The sequence below is a fragment of the Scomber japonicus genome, chromosome 17 (assembly GCF_027409825.1).
Source record: "Scomber japonicus isolate fScoJap1 chromosome 17, fScoJap1.pri, whole genome shotgun sequence".
In the NCBI taxonomy this organism is placed as follows: Eukaryota; Metazoa; Chordata; class Actinopteri; order Scombriformes; family Scombridae; genus Scomber; species Scomber japonicus.
The window spans coordinates 17,262,206-17,287,597 of NC_070594.1; the positions used below are offsets into that span (position 1 = coordinate 17,262,206).

Sequence of the window (25,392 nt, forward strand, 5' to 3'; positions counted from 1 at the left end):
TTGGCAAACTCTTTCAGAGTTTAGAGTATAGTAATAATACTGCTGCCACCTACTGTTCATACAGCATTCTGCCATTTCTAATAATGGCTAAATAATGAGAGAGAAATGTAGCAGGCAGGAAAACTGTCTAAACTATGACTGAGATTCTAATTTCTCAACACATAGACAAACACGTTCATGCCTGCAGGAAAGACAAGCTGCTTATTCACCTGACCTGCATGAAGAAAATGCACAAATGCGCATGCTCCACGTAGAAGGACCAGATCCAAGATTAAAACCCAGGAGGGGGGGGGGGGTTAATAACTTGATTGGGAGAAATGGTTGCATGTTTCTATACAGGCCTAAACAAATCCTTTCCTCCCTTGAGGTGAGTTTGTACACAAATCCACATAGAACTGCCACATAGAAAACTCTGACTGTGCATCTGCTTCCAGCCAGCTAATAGTTATACTGGATCTGTCATACAGTCCTTATTTTAAGTACCATTGTCATCATCTACTGTGTCATGCAAGGTCAGAGGGCAGGAGCCCGGGCTCAGATGAGGCGGGAGTTTTTCAGGAACTGGATGAGGACCTGGTAGACAAACTTATACTGCAAGATTGTCTGTACCATCAACATCCTCTGCTGCCTCAGCTCTGACAACATGGCGGGAACCTCCATTGGCTGAGGGAGAAAAGTGGAAAAAAAGGAGCAAATTGAGAAATAATTGACCAGCAGGAGTTCAAAGTTTACAAAATGCATCTTACCATTAACATCACCAAACTTCAGGCACATTCACACTGTTTAATCATTGAGTTGCCTTACTTTGTGCAGCAACAGATTCCTGTCTGCTGGCTAATAAAAAGACAACATACACCACAAACTGAAAGTCCTTCATTCATTTGTCTCCTCTACTTTCAAACATCAGCATTTTTTCTCACTTCAGAGAAATATATTTTGGATCATATCTAGATTTATACCGTCAGTCTGCAAAAGTGAACATGTGTTCATGCTTTCACTGTTTCTTTATTTACCCAATTCAGTCTCTTCTAAAGTCACAAGTTCTTCATCAACTTATCAGGTGCTTGCTAATTTTATCAAGCCTCCAGCAAAAAAAAAAAAAAAACACAAAACAGATTGTCCAGCTAAAAAGTTGAACCTGGCCAATCAAATACATGTCAGTGCACATTCCTGGTAGACTGCTTTGTAACAGAAACACTGAATTTACACAGTTAACCCTGTTAATCATTGAGACTAAAGATAAATGATTGTTGCTGTAAAAAATCCTGTCCCTTAGTGTATTATAAACTATAAACTGCTGCTTTTAATGATGTCAGTAAAACTGCATCATCCTACAAGTACCTGAACTTGAACACACCCCCACCAACACTTTTTTTTTTTTAAACATTGCTGTTTCCAGTCTAAATGCTCTGTAAGCCCACAGTCCACCCACCTCATTGTGCTCCAGGCAGCTGATCATGAGCTCAGTAAGGATGACCACTCCGGTACGACCCACCCCAGCACTACAGTGCACCACCACCGGAGGATTGAGGCTCTTTGATGTGTCCAGCATGGAGTTGGTGTGTCTCCTCACAGACTGGATCTCCTCAAGGTAAGCTGCAGAAGAAAATAAGTGGGCAGAGAGAGAAAGAGAAGAAGAAGCAGTTAAGATGTAGGGATCGTGTCTACCTGTCTTTCTGTGTTTGGTGTTCAGTATCTTTTTGATTATTTATGTACAGATCCAAAAAAAAAAGGTTAAAGGTTAAGGCATTAATACTTACAGAGGAATCCCTGGACATATTCAGGACAGCCCTGCTCCGGCCAGTCAGTATACTGCAGGTGCCAGACCGTCCTCTCCTGGCCAGACAGCAGGTGTTTGACCTTTAACCCCGTGGTGGCGTAGCAGCCTGAGTCGGTGCGAAATTTGGTCGTCACCTTGAATTTGCCATGAGTGGCCGAGTTGTGTTTAGAGCCCAGTTTGGGCCAGTAGCGGTGACTCTTGGACCTGCCACCCTCCTGGAGTGAACAGAGGATGAGGATGGATTGAGAAAGGATAAGGTTAAAAAGATAGACGAGATAAGCTTGTACATAAACACACAGACAGATAAATGCACACTCTCACTCTCATCCTATTTCTCACACACAGACAGACGCCAGCTGTCGGTTGCAGAAAAATATGCACATCTGCGAGTGCCGTGTGTGTGTGTGTGTGTGTGTGCGTGTATGTGTATACCTCCTCGGCTGTAACCATGGCAATGACGTTGACCCCCTGCTCCCAGACCATCTGCCAGAAGTCTGCACAGGTGCTGGCGAGTGGGCCCTGGGTGGCAATGTAGTGCCACTCCTCCCCTCTGATCATCACCTGGGAAAACACACACACACACACACACACACACACACACACACACAGAGACGCACACACACACATAAAGAATCAATTAGTGGAGATTATAGTGGCTACAGTGGAAACAAGAATCTGACTAAACATGTTTAAACATACAAATTCACTCACTAATAAGCTAAATCCAGGCCAAATACAAATGAAAACTCATATGTAAATCAGAAATGAACACATTTTTCATTTCAAATATATATTTAGTGTCCGAAGCTCAGTAATCACATCCACCACTGGAGGGCAGTATGAACACCTCTTCCACGCTATGACCCTTTCCTCTCATTAAAAAACTGAACAGCTCTTCTCTAGCTTTCTTTTGCTTTCCCTCATTAACAATCATAAGGCCACACACAGGCCTCAAACACTTCCCATTTTTCAACAACCTCCAACCACACAGACTTTGGAGTGCCATTACATAAGGAGCATGTCCCAGCTGATTCCTCAGACCACCTCGTGACTGTAAACACTGTATTAAGAGATGGATGGGGAATAAACAAGGCCTTTTGTTCTGCGGCAGCTACCTTAAATGACGGGGGGGAAGTAAGAGGGTTACACCGTGATAGGCAGCGATTCTGAGCAGTGATCACACTCGTGCACTGGACTGCAATTAGGCACACACACAAAATGCAAACTCACGAGGACACACACACAAGCCTGAGTGCAAACACATACACACTCACACACACACACACACACACACACACACACACACACACACACACACACACACACACACACACACACACACACACTGCTTGCAACTGGGAATGAATAGAGGGCTAGTGAGAGCAGCTCAGGTTGACTTAAGAGGGTTTGGAGTTTGGACCGCATTCCTTGGGAATTCCACGAGCTCTGTGAGCTTAAAGGCACAAAAAGCCTTCAATAGTTGCCTTTCATCCTTTCCTCCGAGCCGTTCCCTGCTTAGAAATGACCACAACAAAGACTAGTGGAAAGCTGAATGTATCATGTTTTTTGCTCTCCAGTTTAATATATGATGTAGGATGTGGGTGTTGCAGAACTGTAGACTGTGTACAAATAACCCTGAATCTTCTAAAATGCTTTGTGAAATATTTTATCAGTAAATAAGTCTGCGGTGCGGTCAGAATTACTGCTATTCTTTATATTAGTTCACATTTAGAACTGACAGATACCATTGAATTTTTAAGAAAAATGTAGTCACACAGCCAAAAAAGGACTGTTTTCCTTAGCTCATGAGAACTTTTGGAGATACATAGTTTTTATAGAGGATCAATCCTAAAAAAAAACACATCATTCATGAGCAAACACAAAGAAAGTGACAAATCAGTTGCATAAGAGTCCGGATTACAGAAACGTAGGTGCAATAATCATCCCCATAATTCATTTATACCCTTTTTGACATTTTATACTTGACCCCATGAGCACACCTTGATATGCGAGGCATTGATGTAGCCTGTGTTGTTCTCCTTGTTGGGTACAAGTTCAACCCGATTCTGTTCGTACGGAACAACGTCACGGAAACGGTTGCGCTCTGTGTTTTCGGGCAGGGTTGCCGTGGTGAGAACACAGTCTGCCCTCTTCTTGAGCACCTGCTCATACTCAGTGAAGACCCGCTCCTCTTCCAGTTTCAATTCTAAGGTCTTACACTGAGACAGAGAGGAAGAGAAAGGGAGGGAGAGGGGGTTGGCGTTAGTCATTGAATTCCAAGCAACACATCATTCAGAGGTTTCTCTTTCAGTCCCCCAAAGGGGCTTTTATTCATTTACATTCTACCATACAAGAGACTATTCAGACCAGCAGATTCCAGAAATCTCATTATAATATACATCCACATTTCTAAACTCTTGTCATCACTCACAGCTGAATACAGACATCAATATCAAAAACCTCAAAGCATGTAGTATAATGCATTAACACAGCTGTAAAAGAGCATAATATGCAGTGGTGGTTCTCTATGGTATTCATCCTGGAGGGGGTATGTGTTTATTAGGCTGGTCATGTTCGAGAGGGCAGCATCGCTGTCTCTCTCCCTCTCTTTCTATCACTCTTTCTCTGTGGCTCGCTCGCTCACTCGCTCTGTCTCTCGGGTCACATTCTTAACATACTCGCGGGCCCAGAGGCGATAAGCACCACCATGCCACACGTTCCACAGCCCACTTAGGGCTTGCCCCCGTTAGCTTAGCAACAGTCAGGACAAAGGCTGGGTTTCACACCTCCATACTCATTAGCAAACAAACAGACTGTATTTGGGAGATGGAATGCATTAAATTAATGTGATCATGTGAGACTGTTTTCGAGTTTTATGGAAACCATCATACAAGATTTATGCCAGTGCAAACAGGTGCTGGTTAAAATATCCTACCTGTAAAGCTCCAATCGTTCAAAAGAAAAAAGAAAAAAAAGTCAAATATGGATTTTGAGACATTTTTAATTTTTGTTTATTGAATCAAAAGTTCAAGTCTCATTTTCATCAGCTATTCTATTTATTTGAATAACCATAGAATGATTACATTGGGAGTCTGAATTTGTTTATATAATTTTTGGACAATTGTGAGTGAAATAGAAGTAAGTTTTTATCTGTTGTATCATAAAATGTGTGAATAAACTTAAATTGTGCACCATAATGCATCAAGACAGAACATAGTGAAATAACTAATAACCAGAGGTTGTAAATTATTTAAACCATAATATCATTATTTTTAAAGCTATTTATGAATGATTCATACATACTGTCTGAAATACAAACAAAAAAGACTTATTTCTAAATACCTCATGATACACAGTTATATACACAAAATCTTTAACACTCTAGCAATCTGACATACAGATTCCACAGCAGGACTGAGCATCTTACCCGTTCGTCTGTAGCAGCCTTGGCACCTTCCTCCCCGGGACACTCTGGGACAGGCATTCGGGCCACGTAGAGGCCGTTGAGGGCAGCCATCATCAGCGGTCTCTTCATGGAGTCCACAGACATCTTTTGCCTTTCCAGCGTCTTCAAGAGAGAAGAAAATCCCGGTGTCACGGTTACAGGTACCGGCAGCATTGCAAGACTAACTGACCTGCTGTGGCCTGAATACAGCAAGTGCATGTGCGCATTGTGCATTTGCAGAAGTAGGTGGAGAGAATTTGACGTGCATGCGCACGTGTATATATACATGTGTGTATGTGCGTCCTGTTTGTAGGGCAAATCTGGTCGTCCCCTTTATTCTGTCCAAAGGTGTCAACTAACAAGACCCGTAAACAAAGCCTATTAAGAATGGAATTGCAGCTTCTTATCTACCTCACTTCAACCCTCAACTTGATTTTGATCCTTTCATCCTTGTTTTGTTCTTCTTCATAACTTTCATCCCTTTGTTTATCCCCACCTACCTCTTCAGTCTTCTTTTCTTTACAGAACACACGCTCCCGCTGTCACCCTGTCTCTTTTTCTTTTTACCACGCTAGCCAAACTCTGACCCACATTGCATGGACCCTCCTTCCTCCAAGGATTACCCCTTCTAATCTCTGATGCTATTAAACCTCCAGGACAACTCCACCCTTCCCCTTTCCACTCCTTCAATCGGGGCAGTCAAAACAACAGCTTGGGGGTCACCAAGGGTAGCCTCTAGGTATGAAATAAACCAGCTGGTATGAATGAGGGATTATAGCATTTGAGATTCTTTGGAGTTTTGGATGGAAGTAACACAAATACATTTAGGGGAATTCTGTGGGCTTGAATCACTACTAAACTTAGTTTATCACTACTAAGTAAGGCAATTATATGATTTAACTTATACCTGGACTCTGGTGCTGTCTCAAATGTTTACACCATAACAGAGAGCCAACCTACACAAGAAGACCCAACCCAAAGCATAATCTGTGGGATTTATTGGGGGTTTTAGCTGCCTGGGGGGACTCAGAGCCTAGTGCTACTCTCTCAAGTGCTGAACCCCGGATTACTGGTAATCAGGAGCTATGAAACTAGCTAGCAAACAACAGGGGGCAATTTTAACTGGACCAATCTGGTGTTTTTTGTCCAGTACGGAATGATGTTTTGCATTCTTGTTTGATTAGTTATATATCATGTTGCTCATTGTGATTTAACTTCCTGTTTAGAGCTCAGGTTCATAGTTACAGTTGTACAGCATGACATGATCAAACCTGTTATAGACACCAACATATGCTTGTGTTAATGTGTTCTTTTGAGATATGAGTAAATGTAATGAATACTTATGTACAGTTATGTTTGGGCTGTGACTAAAAATTACATTTAGTTTGTGTGTCAATAGTGTGCATATCCAATCCTAGTTGGGTACAAGTGCAGGACAACAAGCTAGCCATAAAGGATAGAAATACCCTGTCCACACTGACATTTGCAACCTTGATGAACTTACCTTGCAGGTTGAAACATGTATTAATAAAAACAATTTAAACATCTATAAATTAAAAAGATGTAGCATATATAATAGCTTACTCTGTCTGAACAGCAGTCAAAAAACTTAAAATAATCAACATGGATTTTATGGATATTACTTATTAAATGATATAAAAATGAAAAAAGCAACAGATCTTCACATTTGAGAAATTGGAATTAGCAAATATTTGTCCCTTTGTGTGACAAAAACAATGTCTGCATGTGATAAATAACATGTATTAGTATACAATTTATTGGCTAAAATGAAACTATAAATGAATAAAGGTCTTACCCTCTGAGCGATTTCCCTCTCAACTATACTGTCCTCCAAGGAGAACATCTCTGACACTGGCCTCTCTTTGAGTGGCTCCTTCCTCACTCTCTCCTTCACACTGGTCAGGTCTGGTTCTGAAATAGATGGACCTAAAACTGCTCCATTCACCCCACCCTGGTCCCCTCTGGTCAGTGTCCCACCAGCACTTGTACCACCACTACCACCTCCAGGCCCACCACCACCCTGGCTGTGCCCAGGTTTGGGCACACGACACTGGGCTTGGTTTGGGTCCATTGGTCCCTGGTTGCTCTGTGGTCCTTGATTGTGGTTGCGGTGGTGGGTGTGGTTGTGATTGTGGGTGTGCGTGCGTATCTGAACATTGCTATTAGGTCTGGGGGGACCAGGGTACTCTGGAGGGGGTTTGTTGGGCAGTTTAGCCAGAGCAGCCTGGAGCTGAGCACTGATGCTGATGTCCTCATTGAGACCTGGGATTTGAACATCCAACTCAGGCCCCTCCTCTTCCTCCTCCTCTTCCTCTTCACTCTCACTGCTGTGGATCAACATGGTAGCGTTGGAGAGAGTCTTTTGATGTTGGTAGGACACGGGCCCTGGTGGCGTTACAGATGTTTCTTGCGCTTTCTGAGCAGGCATCTGCATAGGCAACTCTTTTGGCTGCTGAGGTGGAGGCTGGGGTTGTGGCTGAGGGGTTTGGGGCTGAGGCTGAGGCATGGGCTGAGGCTGAGGGGGCATCACATGTTCTCTGAGAGTATTCCTCCGATGAAGCTGTGCATTCATGCCCTTCATCGCCATGCCTTCCATCCCACCACCTCCTCCTCTCATGCTGCTGATCACCTCCATGCTGTGTCTTTTACCCAGGGTGGAGCGGTGTTTAGCAGCAGTAGTTAACGGTTCACTGACCTCCTGCAAGGACTGGTGCACCACGGCCGAACTGTCCGGCTGGAAGGTCTTGACTGACAGCTGCACCATGCGCGTTACCAGCTCTGGACTGCTGCCCCCGATGCAGCGGTTACGATGGCTGGCCAGGTCTGGTGTGCTGGTGGCCGGGCGGAAAGAGCTGGAAGGGTAAGGCGGAGGAGGGCGTGACATGTGGTTTCTCAGCATGTTAGCTGTAGCTGCATAGCTTCCTGCGTTTGCCCCCTGTTGTTTTGTATTTGCCAACTCAGGTGTGCTGACAGTGTGAGAGATTGAGCTTCCTACACCTCCACTGCCACTGCTGCCTCCACCTCCATTAATACAGGGTGAATGACAGGGCCCCTGGCTGCTGGCTGGTCCTCCCTGATGGGGGCCATGGGACACTGGCTTACTGTAGCTGATCTGCAAGGCAGACGTCACAAAGAAACTGTGTGAAATGCAGTAATGAGCAAGAAACAAACAGATGTAGTAAAATGTATTCAGAGCATCCACCTATACCTGTGGGGCATAAGGTCCTGGACTGGGGCCATGACCATGATAAGGGGCCCTCTCCCTCATCTCTGGCTGGCTATACACCAGAGCCTCAGGCTGGCGGTAAGCACAGGCATTACTGATGTTTAGACTACGCAGCGATTGGCTGTGGAGGTCATGGTGAGCTGGGAGCATACGCCGCTTCTGCCGCATGACAGCATCATACTCAGGCGTAGGTCGATAGGACGGAGCAATGATGGCGCTGTGGCGGTGGCTAGGGATGTAGTCTGGGCGCATGAGCTCACTGCCTGGGATGCTAAGGTTGGAGGACATGGGCGAGGGTGGGACGAAAGTCTGGGAGTGGTTGAGGGAGCCCAGGCTGGGGCTGCTGTACATGCTGCCATTGGGCACGGTGCCGTTTCGAAAAGGAAAGTCCACTGGGCAGCGGTCCAGACTGCTCTCTGACTTGTAGTAGGTGTCGTCATGGAAGATGCTGTCTGAAGAGTATAAGAGGGAGGAAGACAGAATCAAAAAGAAGCACCATAAACAAAACCCTAAATTGCAAAGAGCTTTTATTTATGTGCTAAATCAATCAGTAGGACATATAAAATATTCTACATTTAATTTGACATGTTTTTTCTTGTTTTATTTTGCCTCAAAATCTTAACTGCTGGACACAAGATGTCATTCTCAATCACATGACACTTGTTAATTCATCAACTCTGATTTCCCCTTCAGCAGATGAATGTGAAAAGAGTCTTTTTGTGTCAAACTACAAAAGTTAATTTTTGGAATTGAGATGAAGTTTTTAATTAAACAAAAAGTTGTTTTTTTGTTTTTGATTTGAAATATTTTCTTCCCACTATAACAAAGTGGTGTGCATGTTTGTTCAACAAATAGAGCATTCTCTCTTGTGTGAAACTATCTCAAGCCCACAAGCAAGCAGACACGCATAATCTCAGTCCACACAAACAAAGTGGGATGCCTGAGGTCTCACTCCAGAATGATCTCACACCCACGCATAGTAGCACACCCAGAATGTTTTTTCCACTCGTTCTGTTTTACTGTTGAGCCGACATGTGTGAAGTCCTTTGGATTATAAGGCGGAGTGAGTGTGTGAACAAGTCAATGAAAGAGTGAAGCACAGATGAGGTCACCGCTCAGCACCCCAAACGTTGGGCTCTAATTGGCTGGGAGAGTGTTAAAATACAAATGAGCTCTCTTAGTCACACTCCTGATAGGAAAGACACAATTAGCTCCATTCAAAAGCTTCACTTATTATCAGTGAGGCTGACATCTTAAATCACAGAGGTTAAAGCAGTGTGGTGGAGGGGTGAAGCTTAGTCTGAATGGGTTTGTGTTAGGGTTAGGGTTAGGGACTGTGTCTGTGTGTGTGTGTGTGTGTGTGTGTGCGTGTGTGTGTGTGTTGCACACACCTTGAGAGCTCTGTGTGTCCTGGTAATGCTCTCCATACTGGGAATGCATTGTCTGGAAGTTACAGGACTGGGGCCGTGGCTAAATGAAGACACACATAAGGATGCAAGATATTGTTATACAGAGGATTAATTGCTTTCTGTTTGATCACATCTATACAACAGGTGATTGTGGCCGACTCCGACCTATTCTCAGGCCGTGCAGTTGTCAACCGCCAGGGCCTGTGGTTCTCCAGACAGACATCTGAGCACTCCAGTGGAATGACTGAACAGCTATTGTGCCATATTTAGCCTAGCCATTGTCTGGGCAGCAGGGAGGGAGACGCACAAATCACTGCCTTCATTGTCGCACCGGAAATCAATCCAAGCAACACCCTTGCAAACTTTCCAACAACACCCACCACATCACCAATGCATGTTAAAACCAAGGCTCCATGGCACAATTAAGAGCTGCCCCAAGCGGAAGAACGGAGCCAGATCTCATACCACGGCCTTCTCTGGCTTCCCTCCTAAATTCTCCCTCTGTCTTGGAGCCTCTGGTTTCAATTTACACAGAGTAGAGGTAATGACAAACAGTGATGTTAAATCAATTATCATAAAAGATTAAAGATTTGTGAGAGACTGACAGTACCAGAGAGAGGCGGTGGGTCCAGGTGGGTCGCCTCCTGATTGGTGCAGGTGAATGAGTCGGTCTATAGAGAAACAGATGCATTAGCAGATGAGTGCCTCCATCCCACCTGCACACCAACCACACACTCCCCTATTTTATTATTACAATAAAGCTGTTCTTTCATTCTGCAACCAACCACATCACTCTAACTACTACTACTCTAATGTACATTTATCAATTTATTCTTGTGATGGTTATGACAGAATTCAGAACAATCCACTAATCACTTTTTATTACTGCCACTTGCCACTTAGTCATTTAAGGTTTTATCCTACATTTAATGAATAATCATTGTGCATTGTTTTGTATGATGTGTGTTATTTTATATACCAGTGACAAAGAAAATTACCATTTTATGTAAATTTAATGGACAATAAATTAGTCAGAATCTGAATATACAAACATTAATTCAGAATAATAATACTAGTTGAAATGATATGATGAACTCAAGAAAGGAACATTAAATTTAGCAAATATACTATTTTTTTGGTATTACACTTATTTTATAGCCTTTTAATGGTTGTGAAACACTAAGTAAATGTTGCTTATGCAAAGATAATACAGATTAGAAATGTTATAATGGCCTTCAGTTGTCCTCTGTGGGTGGCCTCGAGACTCACTCTGCACAGATCTTGTTCTGTTTGTAGAACTTGTGTCTGGCCGTGAAAAGACGAGCGATGTACTTGGCCATTTCCATATCCTCCTGCACATACAAACACAGAAAGAAAAACATTGATATGTCAAATTAAAACAGTAGTTGTATTTATAGAAAAAAATTTAAGACTGAATTTTTCTGTTTGCAGGAATGTCCGGGAATGTGTTTGTTTTGTTACTTCCCACTAGAAACCTTGTACAAAGCGCGTGTGTGTGTGTGTGCATGTGTGTGTGTGCTGAGACCACCTGCAGACACAACACTCACCATGTGAAAAATGATGGTGTCGTCTCTGCTTGTTATCTCCACTGTGATGGCTGATTTGTTGTGTGCTATGGTACCAATGTCTTTCCACCTGTCACACGGAAACACACACACACAAAAATACAAACATTGAGTCTTCCCACAGCAACTAAATTCTAACTAATTTTATCTTTTTATATGTTCATATCAAAAGTACTTAATCACTGATTGTCAAAAGTCATGCATGCAAAGAAAAATGGGGGTAGACTTACTTGTGGAGCATGATGGATCTGCCATTTCGGTGTTTGACAAACACTCCAATGAAGGACACGCCGATGAAAATATCGTTGGTGTAGTTGTCCTGTAGAGGAAGGGCAAATACTGCATGAACACTTCTTATCAAAGACACTGCAAACTCTGTGTTGGAGGGTAGAGGTAATTTATCTACCTTAGCAGGAAAGCTCTCATGACCAAAGCCATCCAGTTTCTCTACCTCCTTGATGTACAGCAGCTCTGCTTCAGCTGTCAGCATACGACTGGAAAGCAGAGACAGAAACAGAACCAGACACTAAGAATCATGTTGTTTCTAGATCTTTTGTATCATGTGCACACACACACACACACACACACACACACACACACACACACACACGCACACGCGCGCACACGCCTAAAAAAAAGTATACATATAAAAATATATATATATATTTATTTATTCATTTAAATATATATGAAAAGCTGAAGCTGGCAGTACCAGTGACTCTTGTGCTCCTCGGCAACTTTCTGAGTCCACTCCTCTTGCACCTCCTCTCCATTTGGCCAGTTCTGAGTGATAAAAAACAAAAAGGAAGAAGAAAACAAAACATTACGCAGAAAATAAGAGAGATGGCATGGATCGATGAGAAGAGGTAGTAGGAGTAGGATCGGGGAAAAGAGAGGAAGTGTAAGAGAAAGGTGATGGAGGTGAAGAAAAGGTGAAATGATGAATTTCACTTTTTTATAATCATGTTACATATTATTACATTATCATATTTCTGTAATATTCTTTCGCAAGATCTCTATGTCTGCTGCACATATCACTCTGATTCAGTCTTCGTCTGTTTTCAGCCTGCCAATCAGGTATGCAGAAGGAGGTGGTACACAGGTAACAGGAATGTGTGCCCTCGGGCAAAACACACATACACACACGCATACTGTACATATCCGAGCAGTGAAATTTGAGGACTCACCACTGGAAAGAGCACGTACTCCCTGAGGAAGTCCTGAGACCTGAACTGTGTGAAGTTGCCAAAGTCAGCTGGAAGACACAAACATTTATAATTTATCAGACAAAGAACAAAGTGAGTCTTTTCCAATTAAACCAAGCTAGGATTCATATTTTCCTTTTCTTCAGTTATAACATAACAATGTATTTCAACAATAAATTATAATAACAATATATTTCTCTTGTCCTTTGTTGATGACAAAGTAACTGTAAGGCTTGCTGTTTTTTGGAGAGTTCTATAACATTTCTAGGGAAGATATGTGCACAGTTACACATTAGGGATACAAAGTAATTTACTTTGTCCAAACTATATTTCGACTATATACTATAACTTTTAATTCAAAATGAATCAGAGGTTACTTGCTAGGCTATTTAGTAGTTGGCTCTTGATTTATTTGTCCATACTTGCTCCTCATAGCTGATCAGGAGTTTGGTTACTTCACTGTTAAGAAGTACCAGAATTAAATGTCTCATCCTCCTTAATGTGCTCAGGCATCCAGATAGGACCTGTAAGTGCATCATAAGTACTGTTCTACTGCCTGTTGGACAAAAAGAGGTGTAACCGGGTATCCTCACTTCCCTACAGATAAGGGTCTTCCTGAAGCTGCCGAGGCTAACCTTGGAGCTAGCGATAAGCTAACTGTCTGTTTACATTCCCCCTGAGACATAGACAGCACCCAGGAGCAAGATGGAAGACATGGAGCAAGGTTGTGTGTATGTGTATGTGTGTGTGTGTGTGTGTGTGTGTGTGTGTGTGTGTGTGTGTGTGTGTGTGTGTGTGTGTGTGTGTGTGTGTGTGTAAAGACTGATACCATAGGAACTCAAGTGGACTGGGCTCTCCCCGTGGTATGCAGCCATATTAGGTAGTGAAGTCAAGATGACCTGAGAAAGTGTGAGTTTGTGCTCTCTCTTTCTCTCTTGTGCTGTCTGTCTCCCTCTGGTAGATTATTCGCATGAGCCGTTTGTTCATGCATGTGTGTGTGTATGTGTGTCTTACCTTGTACTGCTAGGCCAGCTAGTCTGATCCCCTGCTCAACTGTGCAGGGGAGACGTCCATCCAGCAACTCCTTCTTCACCTGCAGGTAATACTGATACCTGGAAAGAAGCACAGATGAAAAGGAGGAAAGAAATAATTATTCAGATCTGATGCTGTAGTCAGCCATATATGTATGACACTAGCACTGGAAAGATTTTTGATCTGATGAGAAATGTATCTTGTTAGCAGAAGGAGGGATGGCCTCAACAACTATTGAATGTATTGTTATGCAACATTGTAATGGACATTTGGTTTCATGATCAATTCCACGCAAAACTATTGATATTCCCATTTGTCCGTTAGTACTGTATTTCGTGTTAATTAGCACGCTTAAATGCTAAGCAAAGATGGTAAAAATGGTAAATATACCAGCTAAATATGAGCAGGGTTAGTCAGATTGGTTAGTCGGGTTTTTTAGGTTATTTGGGTGGGTAGGTGGGTGGATGGGTTTGGTAGGTAGGTGGGTAGGATAGGTAGGTAGGGGTGTGAGTAGGGTAGTGTAGGGGGTAGGATGGGTGGGTAGGTAGGTAGTGGGTGGGTGTTTGGTTATGTAGGTACTTCATTAATCCCTGGGGGGAAACGTCTTTGTTAGCTCTAAGTTGTTAGCTCAGAGCTAAAGTGTTCTTTTGACTCTTAGTCATGTTTTTACATAACAGACTGCATGCCACAGCCCTTCTATCAGCTTAACTGTACAAAAGTGGGTGGTAGCATAGCACTCTTATTAGCTTTCAGAAAAACACCAGAATTCAGTTGGTGCTAAATGTTATTTTTCCAAATAGCCACAAAGTCTCTGAACACCAGTTATATAAAATTGAGTTGGAAAACATGATGGGTTTCAGTTCAACACTTTTATCCAAAGAAAGTAAGAGGAGCTGTGCTCAGTCTAGCAACTGAAGGCTTGCAAACATCCACTGAGACACCACAGAGAGACATATTCTTCTGCTTCTGGTTTGTGCAACAGAAAGTATGCGTCAAGACAGTATTGGCAAGAGCATTACCCGGTTAAGACAATGCCAGAGAAGCCTGATGCAGAATCCAAGTGAGGAATGAGTGAATCACCTCTATTTGAAATACCAGTGACTCATTTGTGACTTGAGAGGAATGCCAAATGTATACCAGTAGGGGCTTAACAACAGGATTTTATAGCTGAGTACATTTTCAGTTAACAGCAAATATGCCACATTGAAGCCAAATGTTGAGCTGATGCTAAAAAGAACAAGGTTTAACCTTAGGTAGGACCAAGACAAGCTGGACAAAAGAAGAGCATTATAATTGCGAGACAAACCAGGACTCAGTGAACTGTGGTTTTGGCCAACAGTGGTTTTGCTGAGTGTAAGCTGATATGATGACACTGTTCAGATTGTTGAGGCCACTGCAGCCTTCACACAACTCCCAAAGCCAAGAGGCGAAAGTGGTCAAAGTCCCAAAACCAAGAGACTGAAACACACAGTGCTCCTGAAGTTTCTGAGCTGCTTTTGTCCAGTTTTAGCCCGGGTCCAACTGGATGTTTGTCTTTTGAAGAATGGAGTGGCCACACAGGAGGAAAGAGAGAGAACTGTCAGGGTGACCGGGCTCAGCTGCATGAAACTTGCACACAGTTTCTTGTTTGTTGCCACGGTGACCGTGGGCTGAGTCTTTCCTATGTGGGCTGTGAGACACCTTTTCTGACATGTACTGTTCAGCTCCATCTGTACTTTTACTTCACCTTCTAAGAGTTTTGTTGCCCTCCTTTACCTCGTCACATTTTTCGTTTTCATATTGTTTTTCACATTCTCTCCCCCTCTCCCCCACTTGTTCTTGCTCTTTTCTTTTTTGAGCTCCTCTCGGCGTACTCCCGGGCCTATAATCTGACCCCGCCCTCCTCCCTCACCCTGTCATTACACCCGTTGGCTAAGCTGCCATTCCGTTCCCGTGGCAACCCTCTAATTAGCCAACCCCAACCACCACGGCTGAAGCGAGGGGGGGCGGGGCTTGATGCGGTTGAGAGGGGAGGAGCCTCGTGGGACACAAACCCTTCAAATGATTGTGGACTTTGTTTTTACAAACGCTTCATGTTTTCCCAGCGTTTCTCTGTATGGGGTCTGGGGAAATGTTGAGGTTGACAGTGGTTGGTTCTCATTCTGAGGTTCGATGGTAACAGCATGAGGCCAGCGGTGAAGAGGCGGACAGTAAACTGTTGAAATAACTATGAACAAGTGAAAGCGTGACAGTGAAAGGCAATAAAGAGAGGTCTCAGGGTGTGCTCATGGGAGAGCCAAAACTACACAAAACACCCATGAAACATCTTATAGAACAGAGGTTCCCAACCTCTTTGACTTTTGGTCCTTTTAACAAACTTTTGTTTACTTCTGACAACTCTACACAAGTTGCATATATCTGCAGGTTGCGACCAGTTAAAGCAAAGGGTGATTATTCTCTCAGTTCGTATTATTTGACACCAATTCAAATTAATTCAAGATGAACCAAAGATTAATGTTAAACCATAGATTAAAAAAAGATGTGTGCATTACAAATATGTTTTCCTGTTTATCATTTCATGACTCTCAGACTTTTTTTTAACACCCAGGAAGACTTCCTTAGCCACACATTTCAGCTCAATGAACAGTGTTCTCTGTGTGGTAGCACTATAGGACTGGATGATATGAACATTTATCAAGATCACAACAAACATTACAACAATTTTAACTGCAAACAAACAGAATATTAAATGTTTGTGTTGTTCAATTACAATATGGCCAGTTTAACATGTTGAACATGTTGGCAGATTGGATGGTTCTTCTGTTAAGATGTCAATGCTTGTTGAGGCTGTTGTTAGTTCAAAGACATTTACTGAAAATAGCTAATCTGAGTAGCTGATTAATTTTGGTATGTAAAACATTAATAATGTGTGCAATTTGATACATCTGGTCTATTGCCCAACACTAACATAAAACCCAAACAAGCACATATTTATGTTCACTAAACTATAATGTAAAGTCATACAAAGCTTGAATAGTGTATGAGGATTGAAAAACATTAACAGGCGCCTGGAAAATGTTTGTGTATGAAATTATCCAACATATGAAATCCACATGCTGCATATTGAAGGATTTCATTACAGAAAGATATGCATCCATTTTAAGAGGCCCCACTCATGTCTGAATATTTAAAAACACAAAGGCAACTCTGTCCTCATATATGTTTTGCAGATAATGATCTGAAAAATGTTAGATTCATAGTCTCTAAAGGTAAAGCTACTATTCCTGAACAGGGTTTACACAGTCAAAACTATTTCTCTAACGAGCCTGTGTGAGTTATGCTCATAACATTGAAAAATTACCTTTAAAAACACCCCATTGTTACTGTGGATAATCTACAGAGCTCAGTGTCAACAGTATTCATAGGGACTATTTCTTTGGTAGAAAGTTGTTCCAATGAAATGTACGTGGGTTATCTAGAATAACAGGAACACTGTTTTTGGAAAGATATGTTGCTGTTTCATTGCTGTGAGCACCACAAATGAAATTTAACTCCACTGCATTTGGGTTTTGTCAGAGATCTCAGAAACAGTTATGTCAAAATGAAACCATAACTATCTGCATGGCTATGATGTCATTTGTGTGAATCTCTGCTTAAAATGTAAATTGGGTTGTGAGCCTGTATAAAAACTAAAATCACAGGCAAGCATTTCTAAGATTTGTTTCTGAAGAGAGTATTGTGCACCTACAGCATAAAATATTACTTATAAGCCTGTACATACATGTCAACAAAAACGTCCTTATAGCAGCACACACCTGGCATGTATGTATGTCAGAATGACATCACAGTGTTGTAATAGCAGGTTAATATACATGGATAGACATGAGGTAAAGCTTTCCTTACTAGGAGTTACTTGTGACTTCCACCATGGCAGAGCGCTCTGCTGGCACTGCAGGCAGCCACACAGGCACAAAGAGCCCTTTATATGCCCACTCATGTTCAAGCCCCGCTCAAGACATGCTGCCAGATGTCCAAGTGGCCCGAACAACAAGCCTGCGAGCATATGTGCATGCATGCATGAATGTGTGTATGTGTGTGTACATATGTCTCAACCCCCTTCCTCCACCCCCGCCACCTCTGCAGTGGTATGACCCTGACCACCCCCTCAGCCCCGGGATGAGTCCAGACGGCTTGTGTGGGAGGCAGAAGGATTTCACTTTGAAATGTGTTGAATCAGCAAGGGGCAGAACATAGTACAGCTGTGTGTTTGTGCATATGTGTGAGTGAATGTGTGTGTGTGTGTGTGTGTGTGTGTGTGTGTGTGTGTGTGTGTGTGTGTGTGTGTGTGTGTGTGTCTGTGTGTGTGTGTGTGCATGTGTGTGTGTGTTAGTGATAACTAGCTGAACAAAGCTAGGATTTCAAGGCTGTTGGTGCTGTTAGCCTTGGGGGCTGCTGAGGCCAGCTGGCCTCGCTCCCTGTCAACAGCTCTCTGTTTAGGTTCCTCACTTTCTCTCTCTGGACCACTTTGCCCCTCCTTCATATCAATGAGGGTGAAGGAACAGTGGACTTCATCCACTCACTCTACACCTCATCTTCTGCAAGATGTATATGTGTTCTTCGGTAAAAATGTGGCGATTTTCAGAAAGAAAGAAAGAAAAGACAGCGCTGTGGTACAATATATCTGGTTACAACTGTTATATAGGGATGGTAGTACAAGTTTATGGGTCCAACTATGAAACAGTTGGATAATCTCGGTAAGGGTTTATCCTGATCCTATCAATGAATCACAAATCACAGTGTGATCAATAACATAAAGACATTCCACCTAATGTTACAACACCAGGAGTTTCCCTTTACACCCAGTCTGTCTCAAACCTAATCTTATGTTACCATTGGTTCATCCCTCTAGGCCATATTGATGTGAATACTGCAACAAAATAGTGCTTTGAGGCCTTGTTTTGTGGTAGTTTTAACACTGTAGAGCCTTTATAAAGATGTTCTAGCAGATAAAAACATTTAGCAATGGTGCCACTTCAAGCACAACTTTGTTTGTATCCTTGGGAATGTGAGGGAAAAACAAACCAAGAGTATCTTCATGACGCAAAGATATATTTGACATAACAGTAAAAACTCGAATTAACTCTACATGCAGTGTCATAATACAAATATGATTATTGACCTGAGTGTAATCGCATTAATATAGCTAGAGTTCAGTGTTTACATGGGCACCAACCTTCTTGCATTACTGCCCTCATTGCATGATAATTGGATTATTGGTGTGAATATGTAGACAGTACACACACACACACATACGCAGACTTTAACCTCCTGCTCTGGGTAATTTTCACAGCTGCATGGAGGGAGGAAGAGAGGGAAGGAGAAACAGATGAATGGATGGACGGGAAGAGAAGGAGATCTAGTATCAGGTTACGCATCAGTCAAACACTGAACTTCAAAGACCTGACCACATTATAAAACCCACATTACGTTCTCAGCCAGTCTCCTTTACTTCGGGGGGGGGAGACAGAGGCAACGCTCAGTCTTTCTGGTGTCTGGCAATAAGTTAGGATGGATTTGTCTCTAAAACCTTATAATCTGTTATTATTTAATAGAACATCTTACCTTGTTTAATTGCTGTTAAACTGAAGAAATTGAAAACAGTATAGCTCTTGTGCATGCATTTCCTCTTTGTGCAACATTATATCAAGGAAACAATGTCCCAAAAAAAAACCCCAAATCTGTCCTCTTGTACTTTTTTACACAAGTCTAAACATACTTTTCTATGCGTTCCAGCAAAAACATGCGGGCAGTGAGCTAAAACCACATAAATAACAAGGTATAAACCCAAAGCCGAGTCTCACTGCCAAACTTTTACTTTCTCTGTTGCCATTTGTCTTCCTCTTCGCCTCTGTCACTCTGTCTCCATCATCAGACCAGGTGTGTAGGCAAACACAGACTGGAGCTCAACCAAATCAACCCGCGGTCAATTGATTTACATTTTCACGTTATTGACAGTATAAGAGGAAAGATGATGGTAGACCAAAAAAATGTTTAGAGCTATTAAAATAAGTTGTGAGGATTGTTTTGAACCTTAAGTGAAGAAAACAGAGACAGGGGCTTTTAGAGAAGTTTGCCTCAGGGAGCATGTACGTTCTTACAATGTGGTGTATTGTGACTAAGTCTTCTGACAGGGCTGCAGCTGGCTTCTGAGAGGATTCTTGGGAGAGTGTGCGAGGTGTGTGAGGTGAGCGAGCAAGTGTGTGTGTGTCTGTGTGTGTGTTTTGTAAACCAGACATTCCCCCACCCCTCCCCACCCCCCTTTACCCCCAGCACTTCTGCTGGGAGGAATGTGTGGTCCGCCTCCTACGCTGGACGATTGTGCCAACATTCCTGACTAACAGAAAAAGAGAAAGAGGGAGACTGAAAGAAAGAAAGAAAGAAAGAAAGAAAGAAAGAAAGAGGAAGGGACGTCGAGAAAGAGAGTTAAAACTTGGGGCTGGAGTGATGTGAAGATCTGCCTCTGATAAAAAAAAAAGAGTAGGGGTGACACCATGTACAGGGATTGTAAGAGAAAAAAAGGGGTCTTGAGAAAAAGAGGGGACCATTGTTCACTAAATTGCCCCTAAGGCCCCATCATAACCCCTTCAACCCCATAACCCCCCCCCCCCCACACACACACACACACACACACACACACACACCATAAAAGCCCGCAGGGGATTCCTGGAATACCATCCCCTTACCAGAGCAGACCCTGGCTTCTGTATAACAAACCAGCAGACACACACTCTCTCTATCGCTCACACACACACACACACACACACACACACACACACACACACACACACACACACACACACACACACACACACACAGTGAATGTATAATCGCAGTCACTGATTTCCTTTATTTCGACCTACATACACAAACAGCATGTCTAGTCCTGCTGCTCAAAATACAGAGGAAATGAAACTGCGTAAATGGTTAACACACACACACACCCACACCCACGCACACACACACACACACACACACACACCTTTAAGTCAACTCTAGTGTCAGAATGTCAAGCTGTGACCTGCAATCGACCTTTCCCACATCCAGCGAAGCCGCAAATTCAGCAGCTCAGTGTAAGGCCGACCTGCATGTCTCTGTGTGTCAGTATGTGTGCAAGTATGAGAAGCAATCTGAGATGACTGTCCACTACACGCTGACCCTTGGATGCCCTTTTAGAGTACGTACTCACTCACACACAAATATGTACTCACACACACACACACACACACACACACACACACAACACACACTGCTGTGTAGGAAGAAAATGGCTGTTGATGATGTAAATGTGACTGTCTCTGACCTAGGGTATCACAAGTTTGAGAAGATTTGAGACGACGAAAGATAAATCAAATATTCAGCCTAAAAGTGAAGACCCGCTGGAAATAAACAAATCACATTGCAGCCGCCTCTTCTCTGTCATCACTTGCAAGCTAACAAGCAGCTTCCTCGTTAGGAAACATCATAAATAAGCAACCTACAACACTCATGAACATTTGTTTGTTTTGGTCTAACATCATAATGATCAACATGAGATCATCTCCACATTGATAAGTAAACTTCTACCACTGCATCAATTTTTCACATTTCTTTCAAATTTTCTCAGCAAAGCACTGCAAGGTTGCTTTAAGTTTTTAAAAAAATCTCTTTCTTCACATCTCAAGTCAGACCTGTCTCCCGTGGAATCCCATAATGCCACCTGAAGCTGTACAACAGACAGTGAGTGGGATTCAACTTTAAACACCTAAGAGTGCAGACCTTAACCTGTTCACTCATTTTCCTCCCACATAATGGCATCAATCAGTGTCAATGTAACGCTGTTAGCATGGCAACCAGTCTGCTACTGACATAAAATATAGTAACTTTTTAATTTACACAACTCATCACAGATCCCTTAGTTTCTATTTCAGTCCTAACCCCATTATATCATCCTAAACTGCATATGATCAAATGTAAACTACTACTAGTAACACTGGATATAAGGAACAAGACATTTTTCCTAAAGGCTACATGTAAGGGTGCATGTATACAATTTCACATTTTTAAGTAAAATGTAAGTAAAGGTAAGCATGCGCAAGGCATAAAGCTGCTACCTATGTAGACTCACTGTCTGGTGTATTTATGGGCAAAATCCTTTTCTAATGGTGACAACTGAAAGTTCAACTTCACAGAGGAGCACACATGACATGTACTATTTTGTACGTGAGTCACATGAAAGAAGAAGCAGAGTTTTGTCATATGAAGCCAGTTGACAGAATACAACTAAACTGACAAAGTGGTGGCAGTGGTGGTAAAAGCGGTCACTGTTCTGTATATAAAGTGAACGCTCCACACCGTGTTTTTGGTTTATAGGTGGTGTTTGGACATTTTTTTTACCTGGTGGCTTCTTGCTCCAGCCGGGAGACACTGGGTACGTAGAACATAACTCCAAAGAAGAGCAGAGGCTCATTTCCAAACTTGTCCAACTGCTTCTTGAGGGGTTTCTCCAGCTCCACCCATCGCTGCACCGGGGCCTGTGTCTTTCCTTGGAACCACAGACCAAAATAATGTGTCTAAAGCAAGGGGACAGATAGAGGGAGGGTCAGTTCGGCGCACAAAGTAATTTAATTGAAGGAGAAGGAGAAGGAGGCAGGAGAGGTAGGAGAAGAGAGTGGAAGTGGATGTGATACAAGGAGAAAGCAAATAAAAAGATGAGTTGTGTAAGCAGGATGGAGTGGGAGATGAAGAGGCAGATGAAATGACTGAGAGGCACAGAGGACATGGTGGGTAGATGCACGAGGTGTTGGGATGGGAATTCGGGGTTTGGACGGATGGAGTGAAATGGAGCGAGGAGGGAAATAGGAAATGAGTTGAGAAGTACATTTGGGACAAGCGAGGAGAACGGAGAGGAGATTAATAGGCAGCTGAAATACAACAGGCACATATTTCTGCTTCAAATCTGATCAAACCTTTGACGTCAGCAGTGTAACTCTGTTAAACATAAATATTAGAACAGACCCATTACCAGTAAGATAACCCTGGGAGAACAGAAACAGGCTACGATCCTATCTCACTAAATCAAAATGAAAACCAAGTCTCTGGACTATTATTTTATCTGGAGATTGATACGCTAATTGAAAAAGAAACACAATTCAGCTGAATAAACGGCAAAAACAACACTCGAAAAGAACAATATGGCTCATTTCCAGCGATGTGATCAACTAAACGGAATTTGATAGCTTCTCAGAAAACAGCTCATCTAAAACAGGTATTGATTACAGCACTGGTTCAGTGAGGGCTTCAACAAATGAGCTTGGAAGTGCTGTAACCAGTTTAGCCTGGAAGAATTAGCCAATATTGGTTTGTTTCAAATGGATTCTTGAAATTTGATGTTGCTGATAATCTAGATGCAAGCAATAAATCCCATAGAGGCCTGTTCATATGCATCTGGGGCAGATTTCCCTAAATGTGCAACACGTAAACTGAGATTTGCAACATAATTTCCTGTCTAGTTAATTTAGACACATATCACTCATCAAAACAAATCACTGAATGAACACGCAGGACCCCCTAGGACTCACAAATGTATTTGTAATTTGCACACTTTACTGGCATCATGGTGGTGAGCACTCCTGTTTCGTCCGTGCAATCTCTCTTACTGTAATGAAAGTCGTAAAGTTTCAAGCTGTAGCTGCAAGGGCAAAGGAAAGCACACACACACACACACACACACACACACACACACACACTAAGAAGCCTCAGGTAAATAGGCGTAAAGATGAAAACAGCACATTCAGATAGACACACACACACACACACATACACACAGACAGCCACTGAAGCCGAGGCGTCACATCACCTTATTTATAACATCTCTGACACCTGGCAAATACCACAACACTATGTGAGTACGCACAACTACACCGCCCATCTCTCTCACTTTGTTAGCAGCCTTGAACACACGTATATATGTGTACGTATATAGAGGTAGCCGGGCTTAGTTAGAGACAGACAAGGACCCTGCAGGAGAGAAACAGGAGGGCAGGGACACACGCGCACACACACACAGGGTGCGGAGAGAGACGCGTGGCACGCACAACCTCAGACACAATCACAATCTGACATTGCATCGATGAACGTGTGACAGCATGTCTCTTGTCTGTTTTTCTCCGTGGCTGATAGTGTTTTTCAGAGATGATATCAAAATTTATTTAAAGACGCTGACATCAGCTAATATTTTGTATCAGCATACAGTATCTTTTCAATTACTTGCGCGCAAAATTCATTGTTTTCTCCAGAATTGAATGAAAAACCTGTGAAATAGCATTTGGCGCATTGAGGTACTGGGGTGTCATATTAGACTAGAGGTTTAAGATTTTTTTCAAAGGCCCATAATAAGTAGCTCTTTATATCCAGGCCTATAAAACATTTGAATAGTTGTACAGATTATTTTTCACTTTTATGAAGAAGAAGTCTCCTTTCCTAAAAGCTGAATATTAACAGATTTTTCACTGCAATGTAGTGGTGTCATATGATGAATGACTTTTCCTCACCTCCCGCAGCTCCAGCCTTTGGGCCACCGCCTCCAGACACTCCTGTCCCGTACTCTCCACTGACAGAGTGCATTCAATCACATTGTTGTCCAGCAGACGAATCCGTGTCACAAAGTAGTTCTTGCTCAGGACATTGTAGCGCCTTGTGCGCCGCAGTTTCAGTCGGAAGGGCATGGCTGGAGGGAGGTCAGGGCGGGGTCACGGCTGAGTCAAAGGTCAGAAGTCACTTTGGGAGCAAGTAATGAGAGAGAGAGAGAGAAAGAGAGAGAGAGATGGAGAGAGAGACAGAGAGAGAGAGACAGAGAGAGAGAGAGAGAGGGGTGGGCAGGCTCTATGACCTGACCGCTGCCCTCCTCACTCTCGCACGACGCCAGCCACACCACCGGGTGGAGAGATGCACCCTGGCAAGGCGCTGGCCCATTCCCAAAGATGTCCGGAGAGAAGGAGGAGGGACGATGAGGAGGAGGAGGATGAATGGGGTGCTGTAGGGAGCGATAAAAAAAAAAGAGGAAGATTAGTCAATTACACCAAACTCTTAATTTACTGCCTTTTTGCCTCCTTTCAAACTTTTCTTTCATATTTGAGCCCACAGGAATGCAGAAGCTACATGGTGCTCTAATCAGTGCATCCCTCTTATCAAACCCTTGTACACCATATTACCCCACATTATCATTTTGCCCTACCTCCCATAAACACGCAGAAACAAAAAAGCAGACAAAGCTGGCAGAATCACCCACGATAGTAGCAGCAGTAGTTGTGGTGGTGCTACGGCATTAGCAGAGAGCAGGAATGGCACAGTAGCAGACAGCTTTATCCTATAGTTATGGCAGCTGCGCTCTGTCCAGCCCCATGAGGCCCAGCGTCGGGCAAAGCTGGGAGACAGAGGCAGAGATGTAAGGCTATGGATGAATGGACATCAAACAGCAGAGCACAGACATCCATCTGAACCCGGCAGCTGGCTTTGAGGAACTAATGGAGCTTCTAAGTCTCATATCTGCCTGTGTGGGAGGCCTTTCCTTTCCTTTTTATCTCCCCTCTCCCTTCTGTCTCTGCCCAACAGCAGCAGCACAGTGCAAGACATTGTGGCATACAGTGTAGTAGTTAGTACGATCATACAGAT

General features: G+C 43.0%; 1 protein-coding gene across 1 annotated transcript; it reads right to left on the minus strand.

Annotated features, from left to right (window-relative positions):
• Positions 1–55: 55 nt before the first annotated feature.
• On the minus strand, positions 56–24,459 carry LOC128376964 (tyrosine-protein phosphatase non-receptor type 14-like). Its single transcript, XM_053336830.1, has 19 exons — positions 24,273–24,459; positions 22,117–22,292; positions 13,687–13,784; positions 12,655–12,722; positions 12,180–12,250; positions 11,874–11,961; positions 11,698–11,786; positions 11,450–11,537; positions 11,151–11,233; positions 10,492–10,552; positions 9,864–9,942; positions 8,455–8,924; positions 7,042–8,358; positions 5,208–5,348; positions 3,781–3,999; positions 2,213–2,341; positions 1,761–1,995; positions 1,433–1,596; positions 56–663 (listed from the first exon to the last, which is right to left on the minus strand). Exons 1-19 carry the CDS (start codon positions 24,444–24,446, stop codon positions 535–537), a joined length of 3,879 nt encoding a protein of 1,292 aa, XP_053192805.1. The 5' UTR covers positions 24,447–24,459; the 3' UTR covers positions 56–534.
• Between the last annotated feature and the right edge of the window lie 933 nt (positions 24,460–25,392).

Coding starts and splice junctions, on each gene's coding strand:
- LOC128376964 (XM_053336830.1), bottom strand. CDS start 24,446: ATGCCCTTCCGACTGAAACTGCGGCGCACAAGGCGCTACAATGTCCTG. Junction 8,925..9,863: donor GGACACACAGAGCTCTCAAG/GTGTGTGCAACA, acceptor TATACTCTTCAG/ACAGCATCTTCCATGACGAC. Junction 1,597..1,760: donor ATATGTCCAGGGATTCCTCT/GTAAGTATTAAT, acceptor TTTCTTCTGCAG/CTTACCTTGAGGAGATCCAG.